Source organism: Branchiostoma lanceolatum, chromosome 14 (genome assembly GCF_035083965.1).
Source record: "Branchiostoma lanceolatum isolate klBraLanc5 chromosome 14, klBraLanc5.hap2, whole genome shotgun sequence".
NCBI classification, from domain to species: Eukaryota; Metazoa; Chordata; class Leptocardii; order Amphioxiformes; family Branchiostomatidae; genus Branchiostoma; species Branchiostoma lanceolatum.
This window is the reverse complement of record NC_089735.1, coordinates 10,637,167-10,660,504: the sequence shown is the minus strand read 5'-3', so window position 1 is coordinate 10,660,504 and position 23,338 is coordinate 10,637,167. Positions and strand designations below refer to the sequence as shown.

The window sequence follows — 23,338 nt, the reverse complement described above, 5'->3', positions numbered from 1 at the left end:
ACCGATTTTGTACAGTAAACTAAGTGTAAGCTGTGCAAGACCAGACTGTAAGGTTTGATCCACTCACACCAGGAAGGACACCATCTCACAATCGATAAATGTAGTGGCATCTTTAACGTGCTCGAGGTGGGGCATTTCTCAAGCACGGGACATTCAGTTAACGTCTTATCCTTGGTACTCATTTTTACCTGAATGAATTGAGATAATTCATATTAAGTACCTTTCCAAAAGGGAACGACATTGAGGCCTGTCGTGGTATTCACCGAGAACCTCTCGACTTTTGGGGCTGTCACCCTGGTCACAATGCCAACCAGTGCCACTTGAGGTATGTGACGTATACATTGATACGAATCGAAATACATTTCAATCAAACAATTACTACTTGCACGATGTAATTTGATGTTTTTAAGACAACCTGGTCCATGTGGAAGACAAGCTTGAATAATTTCATGAATGCTTGCATGATATAAGAAAAAAAGGTACATCAAATACATGATCACAGAGCTACATGTTGGTTGAGTTCTAAAGGTCAAGGCCTAGCAGTTCGTGACTGATACTTTAATAAACATAATTGTAAGCCCAATTCGAGTCCCAAAAGCATAGGTTTCTGAGTGCTTTCAGGGTGATCATATTTCCGTTGATGGAGAATGTGATGTATTAATCTAATTACAGACGCTTCCTTGACCTGTATAGATCAATTTATAGTCTCTGATTAAGTTGTTTCAATGGACTTAGCCAATTCTCTTGACGCTAGCTATGACGCATGCAGTCTAACGAATTTAAAAAGAACTCAAAGGACTGAAAATAACAACCATGTATGAAACTTCAATTAACTAATTGATCTGATATACAAGTCTACTGTAGAATTCAGATTGCATATTGCTTCAGCATCTCGAAGGATAAAAACTCGAATAACCTTGTCCCGCAAGACCTTAAGAAGCCATCAGGCTTATATGTTGGCAGCAAACAGGGATGGTGCTGGTAGCGATATCGATTGTGTAAAGGCCATATATGAAAAAGTGATTTGTGAAGACAAAGAAGCAGCACGACTCCTAGATGTTAGATGAAGTACGAATCTTTCTTTTATTCAGAGGCTGTGACAGTTTCTTCTGGACTTTATATGTAGGCAGTTTCTACAAGAGACTTTAGTTTGCTGCAATACTTCACTCCTGGTATTCGTGACCTAGTGAAAACACCTTCTGTTTGAGTTTACCTAACAGCTTGCTCCGGCGTCATGATTTATGAAGACAGCAGCAATTGAAATTTTCCCAAAATACTTTCATTAATTTCGGATGTGCGAGATGGTACTAGTTCATCTGCTGTGATTAAGACTTCCAAATTGGAATTTGATAAACCTATCTCACAGCTAATGATTACAAATTGATTACACATTGTCTGAAATGTGTAATTAAACAGTTAAGCTTCTTTGTCGTATTCTTGTTTTCTTGCTTTTCCTGTGACAGCCTTTGCACATGGGATAGGTCAAGGACATTAGTGCACAGGAACTTAGTAATAAACAGTTAAATGTTTGTCATCCAGACTTACTTTACGGCAAGCTGAACGTCCCTGCGGAAATTATTATTAGTTTTGCGTGGTAGAATTTAAGAGACCTTGACGGTATTCCTAAATCGTGTGATACGATATAGACAAATAAAAGATTGTAAGCGCTAAACCCTGGCCTCTGTTGGCTTTTGGCCAAATGTAATCACACCATACACACCGAGACAGATGCAATTACGAAGTCGTAATCCGGTCTCTGCTTTACTGGACGGCCTGGAACACAGTTGTATACCCAGGGAATGATGAAATAGAGATAGGGTGGAGGGGTCAATACCCCCGCTTCTGGGGTTACGAAAGTGTCGTCTGTGGAGTAATGTAGCCATTATATAGCTTTTGTAAGCCCGTTTCTACAAACCATGGTTTGAAATTCAAGCTACGTCGATGTTTTAGATAGACGTTTTTGAGCAACGACCTTTTGGTGAGTTCAGGACACAGTGTTAACGTCCTTTTATGAAACCTATCTAACCTTCACGAAGGTTCATCAGATAACAACTTGAAACGGTTGGAGACACTAAGACCTGTCTGATGAACTTCCTGTCACGTAGCAGTGTACGAACCAACGTCTACTATAGAACATCCAACGATGCAAGAAGAGGCAAAACAATGGAAAGTTTTCTTGCAAGTTTATGCCCGAGGGCTAATTGTAGGTACATTAAAAATATAAGGAAAAAACATGCATTTGACAGTGAACTGTGATTGACATCGTTGTAACAATTTTCACAAGCTTGGTTTGACTTTTTGGAAGCAGTGGAAGACAAAAGGCCCAACTTTTTCAGAATTTGTGGGTTTGTGATGTACACTAGAGAAATCTGTGCAAATGCTTGGTGGTTTGCTGCTTCTAGCTGATAGCTAAGGCAGTTTTGCCAGCACAACTGCATAGAAACTCAAGACAAAAATATATTTTTCTAGAAAATTGTCATCTCACTTGAATCTCTCATCTTTCCTCGTATTTAGTTACCGCAATTTACCATCAAATTTGCTTGTGCCAGTGAGCTGTAGCATTTTTCGAAAATCAAGTTACGGAAGGTGTCAGAATCATTCATTGCAGTTGATGTTCTATGGCCTGCACTTACGAGATAAACGTTCGCTTGGATAGAATGGAAACCACGACTATTGAACATGCTAGGCTATTTGAAAATAGTATTGGACAACTACTCATTTATGTATGATTTACATCACTAGCCTGCATTGATTCGAAGCTTTATTTCCTGCATGAATTAGTTCATTTTTTCCAAACAATCTTCATGTATTTGTTATGTATACGTACAGTTATTTGCTAAGTATGAATTGGAGGATATCTGCATCCAGCATTACAATTACTGATGAGTAACATTGATTTTCATATCTGTCAAATTGCATGCGATGAATTGCTGACTAAACAAGATTTATTTTTGAAGCAATTAAGCCTCAGAGATGTGACAGCTAAAGGTCATTAAATGATAGTAACCGTATCCAAATTGGGAACAGCCTTCATATGGAAATAGCTAAACTAATTAAGTGCAGTATCTCAATCATCGTCTTGCAGGAGCTCAAAGCCCCACCTAACAGGTTTAACTGAAGGTTACATCCGATAAATGAGATTACCAAAGGCGTTAGATATAGCTGCAATTGTGAGCTACTACCTCTCAACATTTGAAGTCTCCATATAAGACGTTCAAAAGCCTACACCATCTTGCTTGAATAAGTATCACAAATATAACGTTGGTAGAATGAGTGGAAATTGAATGAAGCAACAACGTGCAAGTTATCGATATTGTGTTCAATTTTATTTCAAAGACCGGAAGATTCGCCTAGTTTAGTTGGATTGGTAAGCCAGCTTGTGTATGTTCTGTTATAATCTTGATTCAGTTCGTTTTGCTATTGCTGTTGATTAGACTGATATGTAACCTTTATAACTATTGATTCCTTCCGCTGTATGACTGTTATTTTTATGTTATGATGTTGACTTAGTTTGTCTTGTTATTTGCTGCTTACCTGAGTTATATGTTACGTTGCAATTATCTGTTCCTTTTGTTATTTTTGATCGTCATCTGTATTCTATGAGCAGAAGACCTTCAAAAACATATTTGCTTCTTGTTTAATGCTCAATAGATGAATGTGAATTAAGAAAAATGTAGATCTGATACTTCTTCATACCCGTACCCGTTAGCCTAATAATGTTGTATTTATAGCATTAGGCTATGAGATTTTATTATCCCCGGGAAGCAGGGGATAAATACAGATATTTATGGAAAAGTTTTTTGTTGCTGTTATTTATGACATTCCACATTTCCTACAGTGGTAATGATGTTATAAATTTTGGATCAAGTAAGATGATATAGAGTCATAAAAGTGTTTTTTCTGCGAAACGAGTTGAAAAGTACAGCCAATCAGAATGTCCACATCATCAAAATTTGATATGCACAGATATGGGTCGAGTTTCTAAACGTGTCAAATAATTACTCTTCGAGTGGTGTTTGTGTTCGTTTCCTGAAGTTGCAAGCTTGCACAATTGTTTGTTCAAGTAAGTCCTAGTAGTTTTTAAGGCCCCCTTTACACTGTACGGAGACCGTTGAGGCACCAAAATTGGATTAGTATGATCCATCATGTAAAAGTATGGATTAAAAAACAAACACAAAACGTGCAAAAAGCATTTTTCAATCATTGAGATTCGATTTAACAACAAATGTGATCTTAAGTCGCCCAATGGTCGCCATCTCGGTGCAAAGGGTGCGTAACTTTTCGATGAGTTGGCGCTATTGGTCGTAATTTCTTTGGCATGGGGAATATCGAGTAAAAAAAAGATCAATGTCGTTATTGATGGGTTTACGAACCACATTCTTGCTAAAACACGAGCGAATACAGATTTTACTTGTTCAAAGCGAAGCTGAACGCCCATTGGGAAATCCCTGTTCTGGCTGTGAATATGATGATCGTCATTAGTCACTTGGCACTGTTGCCGTTCTGGAGAAGAGGCCGACAGTATGGCGACAATGTAATGGTCAAGTTAAGTCACTCCGGACATATCCATCAAATACAATTTATTTCGACTCTTTGTTTGTTAAAAGTTTAGCTATTTTTCAACACGGAGATTGGACTCACAAACTTATGATTGGACTCACAAATCTAGTCTTCGTTAGGATTACCGAGGACGCGATTTCTAAGAACACGTCACCTTTCGTTAGTGTTTGTTTTTCATTTGCATAATTGTGGATCATTTAGTTGTATGTTAGCTATGAGGATATACATTTGCATATCTATATATGGATGGGATTGCAAAAAAATGAGTCCTGTTTCCTCTGTAATGAATAGATAGATGAATCTGCTCAGCCCTTTTAACTGCATGTGGCTAATACGAATTCTCCTCAAGAGGAACTAATCTCCAAGCAGATATATCGGTGGCAAAGACCGTATTCAAAGGGCAGCAAATAAAAGTCCTTTTGCTTTTTTGATACGGTCTTTGCCATCGATAGATCTATTTAGACATTAAAGAGGAGCCACAGCATCTTGCAAACTTTATTAGATCTATCTTAGTTTTGTGTGTGCCAAAGTCTGCTAATTATTCACACGGTCCATTTAATCACCGTTAACAGCTAATGTCAATACGATCATACGCATCTACATGTATTTGTTTGGTTGCTAGGAGGAAAGAACATTTCTTAAAAGAGAGCAAACATATTAGGACTATTTATATCCGAGAAAATTAGAATCAAATAGTGGAGAATTAGGAATTAAGAAACAGCTGCTAGTACTTTTCGCCACTTCAGACCAGGCGTCTATGACACGGTCTGTTGATATTCATGATATCTTTCAGTCAACCTATCTAAATGCACGCGAACGTAGGCTGGCGAACCCATTTATCATAAGAAAGGTGTGAGATGCATGGGCAGTATATGAAGCAGCTGCATATATTGACTATACATCGACCAAACGTGAGAACTGCTATCTCCTTCAGCAATTATATACCTAAAGAAAAGCCTGTCACTTTTGACTCCCATGCGAAGGAGGTTATATCAATCTTTGCTTTGCCATATGATGGACCAGGCAGAACATCCGACATTTTGGAAATGGACTCGCAAAGTTCCTTCGATCAATACATGCCTCCATCATCTATCATCATCACCATGAAGCCTTCTTGATGTGCCAAAGACTGTTGAAGTTACAATCTCTCATCTTACCTTAAGAAGGTTATGATTATGAAGCCCTCTCATAGATGGAGCTCAAGTATGTACTTTAAGTGTTTGGAATGGGATCAGGGGTACTGAACTCTAACATAGGTTGCCCATCATAAAGTGGTTCATCGGACTATGATGTGCATTATTCTCAATCGTGCCCTTGACCTAAAAAAGTCGGTTATTGACCCGTATCCCTCACCATATGCATAGTGCATACGCTCGACAATTCTGATTTATTGTAGTCCATGTAAGTGGTTTGCTACCGAGGCAAGAGGTTCTAGAATAATTCATTTTGGCATATTTCAACTTTACCAAAAATAGATAAAAGTAGCGTAATCAGTCATCGTCAACTGAGGTTAAACATGGTGCTTTTTTAAGTCGCCAGTAATGTTACAATGCGGCTTTAAACTTCAAAAATATAAACTGTCCAAATGTATTATATATGAAACTCTTAATGTCTGATGCTGGTACAAAGGTCAGACAGGATGAAAGTCGGATGAAAGGAGGATGAAAGTCGTCACGTATTCAGTGCTTGGCGTCAGATGTTTGACCTTTCAGTGTAGAAAGTTTACTTACTAACAGCATGATCAAACAACGCACCATTTACTGGTATTGATTTTACCTATATTAAGGAGATCTATACTGCCACTTAGCTGTAGCCTTAAATCCGGCGTAAGCTTAATAACACACGAGTTGTAACAGAGAGGAGTACAGGAGGCTGGTACTGGACTCTACCATAGTCCCCGACCCTCAGGCATGAGGATATACTTGTAGATATACGTCTTAGTAAAGGTAAAGGTAACAGAGAGCCATATAGAAGGTAAGCGATTCTACATGGTGTGGCAAACGCTTTCGAGATGTCCCTCTTTGAGAGATATTCGGTTTAAGTATGATAAAGTATGTCAAACGTAGTCCCATAAAGTTTTGCCCGTGGTTAATTCATGGTCCATCGTTTCAACTTAATGACACATGACTCTCACTCAAGCTGGTACGACTGAAGTTTAGAGCAGACTCTCTTCATACTGAGTCAGAGATTTATATTGGTGCAAAGGTGAACAATGTAGACATGCATTTCAATATTACGACTTAGCTTAAAATTCGTTCAGTAAAGATGTGATCGCATAAAAGATTACAAGGGCTGGTAGATTAATGTTCGTAATATGATCTTCGGTCAATGTTACTGAAACTATATGTAATTTTCTCCAGCAATTTTTTCCTTTTAACATGGTATCCAGGGTGATTAGGGAGCTCAGTGCATTGGTATTGTTATACACAATACAGGTACCTAAGAAAATACGTCAGGGTAAAAAAAGAAGTAGAATATTTATTTCTTGCATCTTTGAATTCAATCTATTCTTCAGTCTTGCCTACGTCTGTAACAAACTTAACTGGTTCTCAAAGCGAACTTCATTACAATTCTTTGCTCATAACGCTTTCTTCATTGGCAAAGATCCACGATTGGGGCGTAATAAGTAAAACGATTTCAACATACATACGTAATTGCCGTATAACATGATGTTCGTCATGGTCCAAGGTTATAATCAAGTATGCATTACTTTTAATAAATCTAATAATTGATGTAAAGGCTGTCATGCGCAGTCCCCAATGAATGTTATAACCTAATTGAAAAATGGTAATCTCATGTCACTTGCAAATGCATCATGCATGCCATCATCTCAGTATGTGGGCCAAGGGAGTAAAAGGGCGTGGAAGTACTTAATCATTGGATTCGATTGAATGGATTCGAATGGAGACCGTTGGGCGATGAAAGCTGAATTTGTATGGCCTGAGACTTTATGAATTGAATATGATCTATGATGTAAAAGTATGATATGAAATACAACAAAACACACAAATCCTAAAAAAGTATACTTCATTATCTAAGCTATGAAATTCATCTGAACTACAAATTATATCTTTGGCCGTTTACTGGTTGACGGTTGCGACCTCTGTAAAAAGAGTATAGACACGGTTAATTTCAGGCAAACTTAGGACTTTGTACTGTCAAGCGTAGGGCTACGTTTTTATATTCAAATAACTTTGCAACGACAATCAAAAGGCTGAATCACAGTGCTTAGGTATACAAAATGAACGACGTCTATGAACATCCTGCCTGTCACAAGCATTGAACCGCATGCATATGGTAGGTGGGTAGTCCCAATGCGTGATCTATCTATCCCTTGTGAATTGATACAGACTGCCTTGAAATCCCTCTACGGTACGATTGCACTCTAATGATGATGACCACTAACCAAGTGATATTATTAGATTCTTCGCTCGTTAGATCGATAATCCACAATAATTCATAAAATCAAGCCCATGCTGTCAACACTAAAAGCTCATTATGACAGGCACAAATCAATGTTGATCGTGATGCACGAAAATTGTTGTTCATTGTTAGTCTTGAGGCCACTGTGAGGTTGTGACTAACTTCAGCACATGACCTTTTACCAAAATTATGGTGGTAATCAGGACGCCTTTAGAATAAATTCCAATTACTTTGTTTCATGGGGTTGCCTCATCACAATAATCGAACTAAATTTACATAATCTCATTTGTTTTTTCCCCGAAATCTTTCCCTTGCATTATATATCATGATTACAAAACTAATCTAGTGACAAGTTTCCCCTTATATGCGATAACTATCGATGACACATCAGCAGTTCATGATTTTCATGCAAATTTTGAAATCAGTATGAATCTGGTCTTTGATTGTGAAAGGGCGTGGTAATGAATAAACGGACTTTTTACCATGCCTTGAGAGATGTATATGCGACGCCTTCGTCAACAACGGTGCTTCACATCTAATATATGATGTTCATAATACGTTAAACGCAATTAGTGGAGAGAAATATGTTGTATATGAAAATACTGGATACATTTAGCCTTAGCTAGTTATTTGATGCTTTCAGATATCGAATGACGAACTGCAATGGTTGATGAACTAATGCGTACATCTCTGTAACGAGGAAGAATTATGATGATGAATAGGAATATCAAAAAAAAAGCACGTATCCTGTGTCAACATATTTCAGTTAACTGGAACCAAACGGTATATTCACTTGTCAGTCAATGATTGTTTTTCTGTCTGTGATGAGGGTACTTGAGTCACATAACTGCGAAAAATTTATAATTTACAAGGAAACGGTTGTAAAATCCCACATGTTCCCTTGGAAAAAGAGCTTCAAGGGTCAAGAATCAAACTTTTACCATAGCCATTAAGCCGGATTTTACTACCAGTTTTCAATTATAGTAGGATTATCTCAAGTAACAGCTCGAGACATGAAACCATTTGCAGAAATTAAAGTTGCCATGTTTTAGCCTAAGTTTGACCTGTGCGTTGCTGGCTCTGGAATATGGTCCGAGGTATAGGTGTCGGAAGCGTTAGGGTTATTGGCAAGTCTTACTGCAGCAGTTGGTGGACATGAAACCGTTTGACTACCTTTAAAAAGAAAGTGAAGCAAATGTTTTACTGTTGTTAAAGTCCTTAGTTCCTATTTCTGTTGATCTGAACGTTACATCGAAGATGTATCTAATGTTACTGCAATAAACTGCGACAGTAGTCAGTAGTGATGGCTAAGTATGTCAGTATCTATAACCACGTTATCCAATCACCTAGTCAGAAAGCTCTATGAACAGGCTGAAGCCAGACAAGAAAAACGAAGACATCAAATGACTCCTCACTAATATCCAGACAAAATCATTTTCAATCTAATTTTGTCTGGATATTAATGAGAAGTGCTTTGATGTCTTCGTTTTTCGTGTCTGGTTTCATCCTGTTTATAGCTTTGAGGCGAAATTGATATACATTAATCCGTAGGGGTGTAGACAATGCCTAGAACTGCCCCAAATCCATAAATAGCTTCATTCTTACCAAGGTTTTGAAATTTCAAAGGAAACCAGAGGTTGTTACCTCTGCTTTGCAAGGGAGGTCGATTATGATTTTGCTATCTTTGCATTGCTGTGCGAACGTTCTCTTTCCGATCTAGGCGCTGACATAGAAACTACATCATGCTTACTTGAAACACCCTCTTATCGTATGGCACAAACGCAAACACTTTAGTGTAAGCTTCTTGCCCTTTTGTCTGTTTTGAGCTTATACGTCTTTGTTTTCACGCAGATTCAGTGGAGAGAGAGGTGCTGTCTTCTCACTGACTGAGGTTTTCACTGACTTCCATCTACTACTCCATCTAGTGTGGGCTGCCATTGGTACGAAATACTGTCTTATCGTATGCAATATGATAAATTATGTAGATAACAGAGAAGGAAGCAGAAGAAAATGCAGTTGAAAATGATTCGTGCAAAATTGTTTTTTGCTCTGTTAAAGGCAACCTAAGCAATATTAGGGCGCTGAAAGTCATATATTCAAAATCAATTTTTTTTCTGATTTCTATCCATAGTAAGTTTAGATAACACTATCCTATCGCATATCGACCATCATGGAGCAAAAATGTGATGTCGTTGTGTGGTGAAAAATCTGAGCACTTGGAGGCCAGCCATCATTTCAAATCGTCCGAACATGCAAGATTCTGACCGATAAGTCCCAAACGCTTCCGAAGAAATAATCACGTGGCCATGGCTCAATGTGCTTGGGCATTGTGACGTCACGCGGCCGGAAGTTACCGAAAATTGTCGACAGAAAACAGTTACGGCTGGATTCTGGGCTGATTTTTTGGGGGACCCAATAAATAAAATTCTCCTTTTGTTGCTTGCTTCTGTGCTATTTTTAAACGCCCAAAGTATGAAATAATGATGCAGATGTGCTAATATAGGGAAGTAAATGTAGATTTCAACCTCACCAAACAGAATTGCCTTCCCCAGAATATTTCAAGTTTTACCCACTGAAATCGCTTAGGGCACCTTTAACTCCAGAACATTAGTTCAGCTGTATTCTAGCTAGAACTATCTATGGAAATATATGGTACTTATAACACAACCTAGGAAACATTTACCTGGCCTACGTTTTAGAAGCCCCTCACATACTGCCATTACGGCCTGAAAAGACTCTATTACACATTGTAGTCCATTCAGGCTCTGAAGAAGGTAGTTGAGGAAAAACGTCGCCTGGTAAATGTGCTCAAGGATATGTTATAAGAATCCTATAAGAATCCTATATTCCAATGATTCACAAGCGCAGCTATGAGGAAGCTATTTAGGGAACTGTAGGAATGTTTGGAGTGCATAACATAATAGCAATCAATAATAATGAACATTATTGTATTTTTTGTTCTATACAGGTCATCTAGTTGGGTGTCGTTAGCTTCAAACGTCGTTGAGCTCTGCGACTTCTCTCCTGAAAACCTGAAGAAACAAATACAGTACAAACTCCTGCCTTGTTCACGTTCACATAGATCTGCGGGGTTCTGATCTTCGCCGAACAACGAGTTGCAAGAACAGGAAGGAACTCATAAATTTTCTTACCTCAAGAAACCTTAGAGGAGGAAGACGAATCATAAGAAGCAAAATAGTAGGGCCGAAGGGAGACTATTAGCCATAGACACAAATATTCATGCCCCATATTTTTCTTGTTCAAAATTATTCATCTACCACGGCTTTCAAAGTTATGTTATCTGAGTCCAACACCTGTAAAAAGCCGGAACAATCCTAAGTAGTGGATTGATGGAGGACACTTCCAATGTGTTTATATTCAGCGGTAAAAGTCAAGAGTAACACATCGTTTTAAAAGCTATTAGAATAACAAACATTCTGGCTGGTGATATTGCCTTTGAGCGATGGGTCGTGACCACTTCTGAGAGACTACTTGCTTTAAAAGGAAGGTGCTTCCTCCGTTGGGAAAAAATCAATGCAAAGAATATTCAAGGCTTTCATCATCATCATATCTTGTCTTGTTGTGTGACTAGGGTTGCAAAATTTTAATAACACAACCCAAGCACACAGAAATTAGCTGAAAATATCTTCTTGTTACAATATCCCTACACCTACTGTAGCCAATTCTTGAAATTCTCGAATCGCCTATTCTTATCTTGGGCCATCTCAGTATTGAAGAACCAAACATTCAATGATGGCCACAGTGGAAAATGATACAATTCCTGCAAGAAATGTGACCAATTTTGAAATCCCAGGCACCATTTTAAAACAGAGCGTACCAGTAATTGCAATTTTGGCCATATCATACTTCGTAGTCTTCTTGTTATGCGTGGTAGGCAACAGTTTGGTTTGCTTTGTTGTGGCGAAGATACCTCGGATGAGGACAGTGACGAACTACTTCATCTTAAACCTGGCTGCAAGCGACATCTTGGTAGCCATCTTCTGCATGCCCTTCACTCTCGTGGACAACATCATAATCGGTGAGTTTTGTTCTTTATTACCGTTTGATGTTGTGTCATTTCGTAGTTTGATGTGATATCACCTTTATTTATCAATGATAATAATAACAAAAAACGATTTAACCATAAGTTGAAAGTTCATCTGTGTTGGTAGAAATCTTTCTAAAGCAAGTTGAAATGCAATTTCCTCAAAAATGGGGAAACTGGACATACAAGCATCGGAGCCTTACAACCATCCCTGACGGGGGACGCCATAAACTTCTTGTTTACATGTATGATCCACCGCTCACTGGGGCATTTATAGGCATTACGTGTGTAATTTGCATAACGTTACGTCACAGAAGCGGTAGATTGTCCATTTCTTTGCCAAAGACTGGTACTGCTTTACCTTCTCATTCTGTTGGAAATTACTGATGAACTTTGCTTCAGGAAAATTTTATATAAGATAGAACAAAACAATGATATAAAAATTTTTCCTAACACGGCAGGATGGCCCTTTGGCAATGTGATGTGCAAGCTGACGGCAGCCGTGCAAGTCGTGTCTGTTCTGGCTTCAGTCTTTACGTTGGTGGCAATCGCCGTAGACAGGTACGACCCTATCACTTTATCATGTATTGCATTTCGTAGACATGACTTGTTATTGCTTTGAAGACAATGTTAATAGTCACCTAAGGACTTTGAAGCGCCACAAAGTATGAGAAAATTTGTGATTAGAATGCGACTACCTATATCTATGTGTTATACATTACTCCTAGAATGCCATATCATCTTGACGCCCCGATATCAGTGTAGTGCACTATATAAAATTGGGTATTCTTGGTATGCTGTGCATCGACCTCTTGCAAAAGAACAATTTTCTCTTGGGACAAAACTTCAGTCCATAAGTGTTGTCTTACGGTCGTCGTTCCATTGTTTATTCAAACAATTGCTTTCAATTTATCATTACCTTGACAAAGACACACAAAACGCTGAAAACAAGCACAATTCTGTTGAGAGAGCAGATTGAACTAGATTCAATTGCTGATCAAAGAGGGATATAGTCGACCGACAAAGACGTCATCTGACATAAAAGGCAACAAATTATTGCCAGACAGCTTTAGAAAATTGTGTTCAGTTGGTAATGACAGCCTTGATGTACATTTCCTGACGGGAAGCTGATATGAAATGCCTTTTAACCACTCCCCAAAATGGATTAAGTTACTCAGGTGGTTCTTTTATGATTGACATCAAAACGATAGCGTGCTGTAAAATGCAGCTCTTTAGGAAATGAGTAAGTTAAAAGCAGCCAATGCCCTCTCGCTTACAGGTTTGCCAGCTGCAACTCAATCACTATAAAAGCTTTATAGATACTGTATCTATTATTTGGCCATGAAATAGCAGCTGAGGCAGCGAAACTATTTTCCAGTACTTTATGATGGCGGTAGTTCAATACATTTTATTTTATATAGATCCCATTTTATTTCATATTATAGAGATCTAATAAATGTGATAGATCTCTAACCTGCTTGTATAAAACATAAGTCAGTTTGAGCCTGGGGCAGAAAGTTTCTATTTCGGCTTAAGAAGTGCAGTAATTATACAAATCTTCAAACTCTCACTATCGTAAAGATAACGGCTGTTGTTAATAGCCAATTTGAAGTAAATCAACACTGGATTGCAGCTATAATAGTTCCACATGTACATTTGCAATTTAACAAGTCACCAATTCAGGCGATTACTTTTCCATTTTCAAGATGATGATGAGTTTATCATTTGGCATGTTGTATGAATAATCAGGCTTATATATTTTTGGAATGAATGGTTAATATACTGTGCGGAAATATGTTTTTGTAAAAAATAGAAAGTTAAACAGGAAATCTGTTTTTCATTTTACGTTATGATATGCTACTAGTGTGAGGTTGTGGTGTTTCTAAGAATGGTACTCCACATGACTAACATGACAATTTCTTAAAAGAATTATACTGGTATTGTTTTTTATTGCATTGTCTATATTTCAAATGGTTTTATAAGTTAAGAAAAGAGGGTAAATGCTTCTAACAAATTTCTTTATATACGTCGCAGGTACTATGCCATTGTGTACCCAACCACGCAAACGTTCACGGGCCGGATCACGCTGTACGTCACCGCTGGAGTATGGATGCTATCTCTCCTCCTTATGATTCCACAGGTAAAGTGGTAAAATACATATTGTTCTGTCCATCAATATTTTACCTTTCAATCATCATTCAGTTTCATGGCCAGAAATCAAACTAAATGCAAAGGCGTGCTAGCCAGTCAGTAAGTGCTGAATACAAACGTGATTGCACATAATCAATACAATATTCTACTGAAGATGTTCAAAGTACCTTAACTGAAATCGATTATAGTGATTCTTACCTTTAGTCTTCAATAAATAAAGTATTGATTGAGGTGGTATCGAGGGAAATCACTGTTAACCCTTAGCCGCATTTTGGATTTGACATTGGTTTAACTTTAGCTCCTGTGGCAATATATAACTTAGAACGCTTAAATCCTTTTTCATATTGATAAAAGTTCCGTTATAATTCAACGATGGTATTTTAACTGGCAATACGCTTTGAGGCAACAACTAAGGCTATAAAACTCCCTGTGGTTTGAATAAATGAATATTGTATTTTTTTTGCAGTCACCATTTTTTTTACAATAAGTGATGCTCTAGTATTCAAGTGCAGCTGTACAATACAATACAATACAATACAATACAATACAATACAATACAATACAATAAATACAATAGTGTTGTAGCTACTTAAGGTACATTTAAGCACCACCGTTTATAATGTAACATGATGCTATGTACGGTACAGGTGTTGCTAATTCGGGAAAATGCTTGGGTGGAGAATGGCCAAGTCATCCTGACGCTGTGCCAAGAAACTTCAGCCTTCTGGCGCAAGATCTACACCACGGTGCTGTTCATCTGCTGCTTCATAATCCCCCTGGCAGTCATCATGTACCTGTACGCTCAAATAGGATTGGCTGTCTGGTTCAAACCGACACCTGGCGGAGACAAGGCTACAGAAGAGGCCAAAGCAGCTTCCGTACAGAGGAAAATGAAGGTTATCAAAATGCTGCTCACGGTGGTGGTGCTCTTCGCGCTGTCGTGGCTTCCCATCCATGTCATCACCATGATCAACGATTACGGATCGCTGTCACCTGATCAGCTAGACATCCTCTGGATATACGTGTATCCAGCGTGTCATTGGCTGATCTACCTCAACAGTGCCATCAACCCGATCATCTACGGCTTTTTCAATCAGAACTTTCGAGCGGCCTTCCGGACACTGATGATGATGAGGCGATTAAACGTGTCTGCCTTCCAGAGTCGGATGGTGAGCCAGGGAACCATTATCAGGCGCTCAACTCGCAAAAGGCCTTTAAAATCGCCAACGGCTAAAACCAGTGATGAAGCCCCACCGGCTGCTGTCTGATTGTTCCTGGAACGTTCTCTAAATTTCCTGGAAATTATAACTGCTCTGCCTAGCCATATTTTGTCTGTAACCGTTGGAGGCATTTTAGGTCAACTTGTGACAAAAGTACACGAATCTTTTCAGGTTAACCACTTTGGGAATAGACCGTTAAAATGAAGGAAGAAAGACAAGACTTTCCAACTGGTTATATGAAAAGTCTTATAGTGAACAAACGTTAGAAATGTGAAAGGAATTATAAACAGCTATCCTTACATATCAGGAGAGTGACTTGAGGTGGATCAAACTGTACATTGACCTCACTACATAATCTTCTGACTGTTGATGAATGAGATGTGACGAAAACTCATTTATAGGGTCACTTACACAGTACCTTCGTTATAGATATGTACATACTTAACATTGCCAAAATTGTAAATGATTTACCAATAAGATAACTTATCTCTTTGTTGTATGGGTTTTCTTTGTTAAAGTAACGCTCTCTCAGATATGTTAAATCACGTAAAAAGATGTCACTATATGCACAGAACACAAAAACACCATACCCAGTTGGGCAAAGGTTAGAGTAGTATCATGATAAGCTATAATCAATTAGGGTGATTAGGGACAATGTGTTAAAATAGATGTTATGTACTTATACACTGGAATATACGTGCTAGAATATACATACTGGAATATACATATTGGATCATCATACATACTGAATATAAATACTACATCATTTGTATTCGTGTTTATCGAGAATGAAACAGTTCTTTACACTGAGTCAGTCAAGGCAGCTCTCGCTGGTACTAGATATTACGTGCTGAATATACACATTGGAATATACATACTGGAATATACTGGGATAAACCTGGACATATAAATATATTCTTTTAGATATTGCACAATGTTTCAGGACTGTCAACAACCTGGCCAACTTGTCGCACTTTTGTCCTGTGATAGTGTCTCACCAATACAATTCCTCTATTACCAATTAGATTTATTTGCTGTAATATATCGTATTAATGTGACAATATATGTATTCCATAAATATAAACCATAGTGTCCACCACTTGATTTGATGAATACCTTAACACACAGTAATGAGTTAACGTTTCGTTTTCTTGAGTCTGTAAAAGTTTTGTGTGATGTATCAATAAATTCTGAAACTACCAATGATGTCTGCTTTGTCTTCAACGGTGTAATTCATATTCCTGTGTTACTGCATCACAATGCGGGCTTTGGTTAGTACTATATGACAATATCAAGATTTTGCATTGTATTGGACCACGCTCCTCAATAGCACACGAGTGTATGGTTATTCGAGGAAACAAGCTTAAGTGAAAGTGTCAGGCCCTAGGCTATATAGGTGTTATCTAACTTTGCAATTAGCATCAAATTACGTAGTATGACAATCATCCTACATAACAGTTCCCTATAGGATACAGTCTAATCTAAGGCTTAGTAATTGTAAGAGCCTTGAGCGGTAATGAGACATCAAATATATAACGAGTCACGTCGTTCTTGGAGGGACGCCAACATAAGATTAGTTGATTGTAAAGTTGAATCTGTTGATAGGAAATTGAAGCATCAGGCAAATGGTAATCCCACTATGTTCGATTGTCCCATATATCCATTCTTCAGATAGCTAAGATAGCTTGAGTGGCTGTCCCGGGTGCATAGAGTGGACGGAGAAAACGGATAACGCCGTGGGGCGTAACATAAAAGTTTATATTGAAATGTATTCTTGTTCAAGATCAACCTTTTGGCTGTAAGGAATATGGAATAGAAATATTACTGGTGATAAGACCATACTGTTTCATTGGACAAAGTCAAAATACTAGACACCGAACAGGAACGTGTTCGAGGTGTGGCTTTACTGAAACACGGGGTCTTAAAGCCCACCTCTCACTGGACCCGCGGCACGCTGGCGGCGTCGCTGCGCCCTAAACTGTATTTGTGTTGCCCTTGACTTTATAATCATCATGGGAATATCATTCAAAACGTACACGTATGCCCAAAAAGACAACAAAACACTCAAAGATTAAAAAGATTCTTTTTTGTCGATGAAATTCGATGAGTTTCTTGTCATTTCGATCGGCCGCAGCGACGCCGCCAGCGTGCCGTGGGTCCAGAGGGGGGCTTTAGGTCCTATCCGAGTAGGCGTCCCTAGGTAGCTAGGTACTCATTTTCACCTGAGTCGAATGGATGAAATAGGTGTAAAGTGGCTTTCTTTCAACATTAGGGCCTGCTAGGGATCCGAACCAAGAACCCACAACCATAACCGCAAGCACACCATATCATGCTACCTTACGTAAAGTACGTGGATAATGATCTAAACAATCAATGGAAGATATCGGTAATAGATAGCCATCATAGATGTCTTCCAGGTCATTTTCAGTTCCTTATCCCGTTTGATCGCTCTGGCGTTCTCTCACCATCATTTGGCGTTCACGGTCGTTGCCGTTGATATCGTTAGATAAGACAAGTTCGATATGTGGGGGAGGCGGTTTCCCACGCACCGCTAAGCAACTAACGGAGCTACCGACGATTTCGAACACGGTGGCGGGGGTTTGTCTCAGCCTATCGACAGCTGCAGGTTCGCTTAATCCCCTTTTGTCGTTGAGACATTGATTTCATGACGAAGTCGACTATTAAACTAAGCCCCAGGGCTTTAGAATAAGCACATTTGGGGGGATTTTGGCTTACGGATGCATTCGAAAGCAAAATGATGCACTAAGTTCAATTTTTGGCACATCAAACATAGTGTGCCGTAATTGGTGTGGGGGGTAGCACTTTTTGTAGACTGAGAATGCACTGTTGTGGCTGCTGAATACTATAATACCATAGTATACAATTAACCCAACACAAACAAAAATAGCGCATAGTTTTTTGGACTGTCCTGCTACAGTCTTCCTGTGAGGTTCCGTGTGATCTTACAGACACGTGACGTCAGCAATTGATCAAACGTGCTGGGAAGTCTATACCGCCTGTTGAGAGAGCGTTCGTGCGCCCTGGTGTAGATGCCATGCGCCAAATATCATGGTACAATTAGCTTCCTACCGCTTGACCTGAATATGTATGTTGCGTAATCAAACACACCTCTTTGCAAAAAAAAAATCCACGTATAATGTCAGAGCGAGAGTTTATGTTACGATGTGAGACATTTTAAGAAAAAATATCAAAATGAAATTTACAAGCATGAACATCGTCCAGTCAAAATTTGTTCCTGTATACAGCCTCCATGTAAAGCCAAAGATGTGTAAAAACAACGAAGCACGAGCGACTCGTAATGAATGAGATATTCAAAACGACGGAAGGGAATATATTACACAAGCGTGAGCACTTTAAATGCATATTGAACCTGAATCATTTCAATTCCTTGCAGTTTTCTTAGATCGATAGCATACAAGGTTATCTTTAATACAGTCTCCTATGGTGGTTGAGTGATCTTAGTTAGCTCCAAGAGGCACGGTTCAGACCTCAAAGGAACACTAAGTGAATATGTAATAGTCTAAGACTGGATCGAAGGGAAAGATGCATATAAATCAATTATCACATGAAGTACTGTTGTGATCATCTTTATTATCCCGCAGATAGGTGAAGGTAAACTTCTTTGCCCAGGGCAAAAGCAATAAAGAATATCCCCCACTGAGACCTCCCTGTAGTTTGAGGGGATGAATTGACCCCCATTACTACATAAACACATAAAATCCACAGGGAACCTAAAAGTTATTATGTATTATTCAATAGATTCAAACGTTTCTCTCCACTAGTTTTCAAAGTTCCATTGCCATAGCAAAGGAAAATAACCCAGATAGCTGTAACAAAGTTATATTATCAAATCAATACTATCTGCAATTTTCAGCTTTTGGAAAACAACCCTGCGTTTAAATCTTTCAAATCAGCCCTATCAAAGTTGCAAGCCTTCGAAAAACAAACAAACTGGCAGAGCCTTCTCAGGAAACTAGCCTCCATCAAAGTGAAAATCACGGCTGTCTGTAACAGACGGAGGTCTGGTAGTTGACGTTAGCTTGGCCTAGGGATTCTATAGTACATGCTTACCATTTAACTCACGTCGCAACCACGATAACAATGAATATATTGAGAAGAATCTTGTTTAACATTCAAGCAACAAGGCCTAACAACATAGGCCAACTGTCATTAACATTCGCCATCTAAAAGCAAAAGTACAAGTTTGAGCTAGCAACGATTTCAGAGAGAGAAACAAAAGATATTAGCTGATCGCCAGGAATTCCTTTATAGGTGGTGTTTCCCTGGCATCTGAAACGACAGATATCTTCTAAATTGACATATGCCTGTCATATCCTAAATGCAAATGTACCTTTTACACAATCAAAATACAAAGGAATACCACAATACAATACCTGAACATGGAAAACATTGTGGCCGTGGAACTGTCTAATAAGGAACTTAGGTTCCACGTCTTTGAATTTTCAAGAGTCATCAATTTTTCACTATTGAGCGGTTGTTGACAGCAGAGAAAAATCAGTATATTACCAGGGTCAGCAAGCTCACTGCATATCGAACCCGTCATGAATAAACACCGCTGACAACCAGAAGATAGTGGATAACGAAGACTAATGTGTTGCAAGGAAGTCATGGCCACGGAAGTCGAACACGAATATTGAAATACTCAGGGGTTTATAGTAGATTCACCTTTCCGTTAGTAATTAGTCGCATTAATCACGATTTCAATCAAATGTACAAAATTGCAAGAGTAATGAACAATGATGAAAGGGAGACGGGGGCTGATACAGGCTTCTAATCACCTTTGACCCAGCGTTCGTACCACACTTCCGGAAGGCGACATGTACTGAGCAACCGGGTGCTACGTTATCCTGAAGAAGACCAGAGGACTGCTCTAAGATCTGGGTGAGTCGCAATCCTTGTTTCGGAGGACGAAATCCTTAACATATGTTAGGTTCCAATACAGATGAAATTTTATGCTAATATTGATGAAAATTAATGGAGTTGATTTATTGGGGAAGTGACATTCGTGAATTTGATGAAAATCTGCCCTCTTGTAAGATGCCCTAGCCTGTGAAAATGATGTCAAATAACGTAATAACGTCCTGATGATATTATGTTTTACATCAGGATCATTTTATTACTTTATAGAATCAAATCGATACATTCAAGTAGAAACCCTATTTGAGAAGGGATTTTGTACACCATTAGTGTACACGCTAAGAACTTTCGTGTCATTAAAAATTGATACTACGGAGTACGGGGGTCCTTATTTGATTACCACAGAACCGTCCTTGCACATCGTTAATGTTTTGCTGCACTGCAGGTATCATGGTCATCAGCGGGGGCGCTTCAGTATCATGGTTTTACAGTCTTTGTCCCATTTAAGTGCAGGAAAAGAGCAAGCACTTGTTGCTTCGAAAATGTCAGCTATCGAATCGGTTCGAGAAAATTAGACAAACCTAAAACCACTGGAAGACATTACAATGAAAAACGATTCAAAATATTCCACAATGCACAATAATTGGGACTCAGCAAATTTTCGACGAGCCCTCTTTTTCATTACAACGGAGGTCCCAATTGCTGAGTAAATATCCCTTTCCTGAGGTTTGACGGTTGGTAAATTGTGACTAGAAGTCGGTACCTCTGTCTAATGAAGGTTGGTGGTCCCTGATGAATATGGGTTACTTAGCTCCCCTCAAGAAATATTCAGTGTCTAGTACCTTAACCCTTGTACTGCTGGATTTCCAGAGCAAAAATATACCCCCACTGCTGAAGTGCTCAGGCACATTTGAAACAAGGAGTACTAGTTTCATACTGCTCATTTTAAGTTACTTTGCTTCACAACAACCGCGCGGGTGCAACGTACGCATTGTAGAAATACCCTCAGCCCGACAATTGCCAGGGCTAGCATACAGAACATGCATGTGCAAACCGACAATTGTCGGGCTTGGCAGGAATAATATACAACGGAGTATTATGGTCATCAAACGTGATGCTGCAATGTTACCAATAAAAGAGAAGAGATGCTAAATTGAGTTGCGGCAATAGCCGAAACACATCGGACGAATGTCAAAGCGAGATGTTCAAGTCAATACAACAGCCGGCCGTTTATTATCCCCATACCTTATGCCCAGTAAGTGGTGAGATGCATTTCTAGAGAAGTCAAATACCCCTAATCCTCCTCTTCATCATCACCGATCGATTTAATACTTTGACGTACTTCCTAATCCAGCATGGCAGTGATAAGTACCCATTCAGCCCTATCGGGAGTCTGATTCATCGCTTTTACTCCTGTGCTATCGAACGTCAAGGTTAGAGATAAGCATCGCGTATGGTGAAGAAGTGAGGTTGAAAATATAGAGTGATGTCTGTGCATAAGAATCGAACTTGTGGCGTTTGTGGAAAGGCTATGATTTCCATATTTTTGAAATTTCGAAATACATATCGACGCGAGTAGGAGTGACTCAGTATATATGCTTGATCAAATTGGAGACATGCATTCTCTCGATAACCAATTCTTGCTATCTGATAATGATGTTGCCGCGTTCGTTTGAAGAAATGACGATAGCAATAGATTTTCGAAGAACACTTTATTGTGCATACGTTCTCAATACACGGGACAAAAACAAGGAAGCGAAACGTATCGGACATTTTTTGTCGATGCAATGCTGAAAAACAAGAGAGTAGCAGAAATGAAGATAGATAATAGAGCAGATAGTCAGATCTCACATGGAGGAGGTACTCGAACTTGGGAATTAAGATAAAGCGTATTTTAAGCGTAGCTTTAAGATAAATCGTCTACGGATCAGCGCATACTAACAGTGACTTATAGTCTACAATAATGAAACTAGTACATAACGTTAGTTCATTTGATCAGGTTTCAAAAGCGTTACTGCCTGGTGCCTCTACAGGTTGTATTTACAAGAATACATCAAGATAATATTTACATAGAACCTGCACTTTCATACATACATACATACATATGGTACATACGTGACACATTATCCCACTTTGATTGTGATATGATGATATAGCATAACACATTTTGGCAACATTTTAAAAGTGCGCTACGACACAGAGATCTTAGGGCAACCGTGGAAGCCCGAAATACGTTTTTTTCCTGCAGTCACAAACACTTATAATACCCATATGTTCTAGTGCAACGGTTTAGACCGTACTGGCTATTTGGATCACTTTCAGTATGTTACATAGTACTTATTTTGTCGGATAGTCTATGGTGTTTTGATGTGAAAAATCGATATTTACATTTTTTTGCATCACTGTATCAACATCAATAAGGAGATTTTTTAAAACACCTCGTGGTGTGACAATGACTTACGTTAACATGACATTGTATACTTATCTTAGGAAGATAGAATAAAATCGAGCTATCGTCATAATCAAGTCAATCTACACTGCAAAGTGGAAGGGCTCTTAACAAAATCCATTTGCTTATAGCATCAGCTGCAACCCTAACATTTTCTATAGTCAATACACAGTCAATCTATTGTTGAGTTACAATACATTAACAACTAACCTTAGGTTACGTTTTTCTCGTGATCTGTGTGGTTTTACTTGTTCTGTAAAATCAAAGACGATAGACACGAAAGACTCCATGCTACAAATTTGAAGGCACATCTATCTTACAACTTTTTACATTAACCATCTTGTTTTTTTATATACAACTATTTTACTATACAATCATTTACATGTACTTGAATTAGGTCTAGAACAATGGTGTTTCTATGGTCTTGCTGCTTATAATAAGTGTTCTATCGTAGAGGTATCTTTGTATACATATATTATCTGAGTTATCATAATCTCTGATACATATGATTAGGACATGTCTGTAGCTTAAACAATCATGTTACCATCACTGTAGAGATTAGTTATGACCAATGACAAGAGCTAATGGATA

General features: G+C 38.6%; 1 protein-coding gene across 1 annotated transcript; it reads left to right on the top strand.

The window, feature by feature from the left end:
• The first annotated feature begins 11,691 nt into the window (after positions 1-11,691).
• Positions 11,692-16,579, top strand: LOC136449208 (neuropeptide FF receptor 2-like). Its single transcript, XM_066449093.1, has 4 exons — positions 11,692-12,022; positions 12,490-12,589; positions 14,063-14,168; positions 14,827-16,579. Exons 1-4 carry the CDS (start codon positions 11,734-11,736, stop codon positions 15,445-15,447), a joined length of 1,116 nt encoding a protein of 371 aa, XP_066305190.1. The 5' UTR covers positions 11,692-11,733; the 3' UTR covers positions 15,448-16,579.
• The last annotated feature ends 6,759 nt before the right edge of the window (positions 16,580-23,338 follow it).

What these genes read in the sequence shown, in the direction of transcription:
- LOC136449208 (XM_066449093.1), top strand. Translation starts at nt 11,734, where the DNA reads ATGATGGCCACAGTGGAAAATGATACAATTCCTGCAAGAAATGTGACC. An exon ending in CGTGGACAACATCATAATCG is followed by an intron (nt 12,023 to 12,489) that starts GTGAGTTTTGTT and finishes CTAACACGGCAG; the next exon opens with GATGGCCCTTTGGCAATGTG. An exon ending in GTGGCAATCGCCGTAGACAG is followed by an intron (nt 12,590 to 14,062) that starts GTACGACCCTAT and finishes TATACGTCGCAG; the next exon opens with GTACTATGCCATTGTGTACC.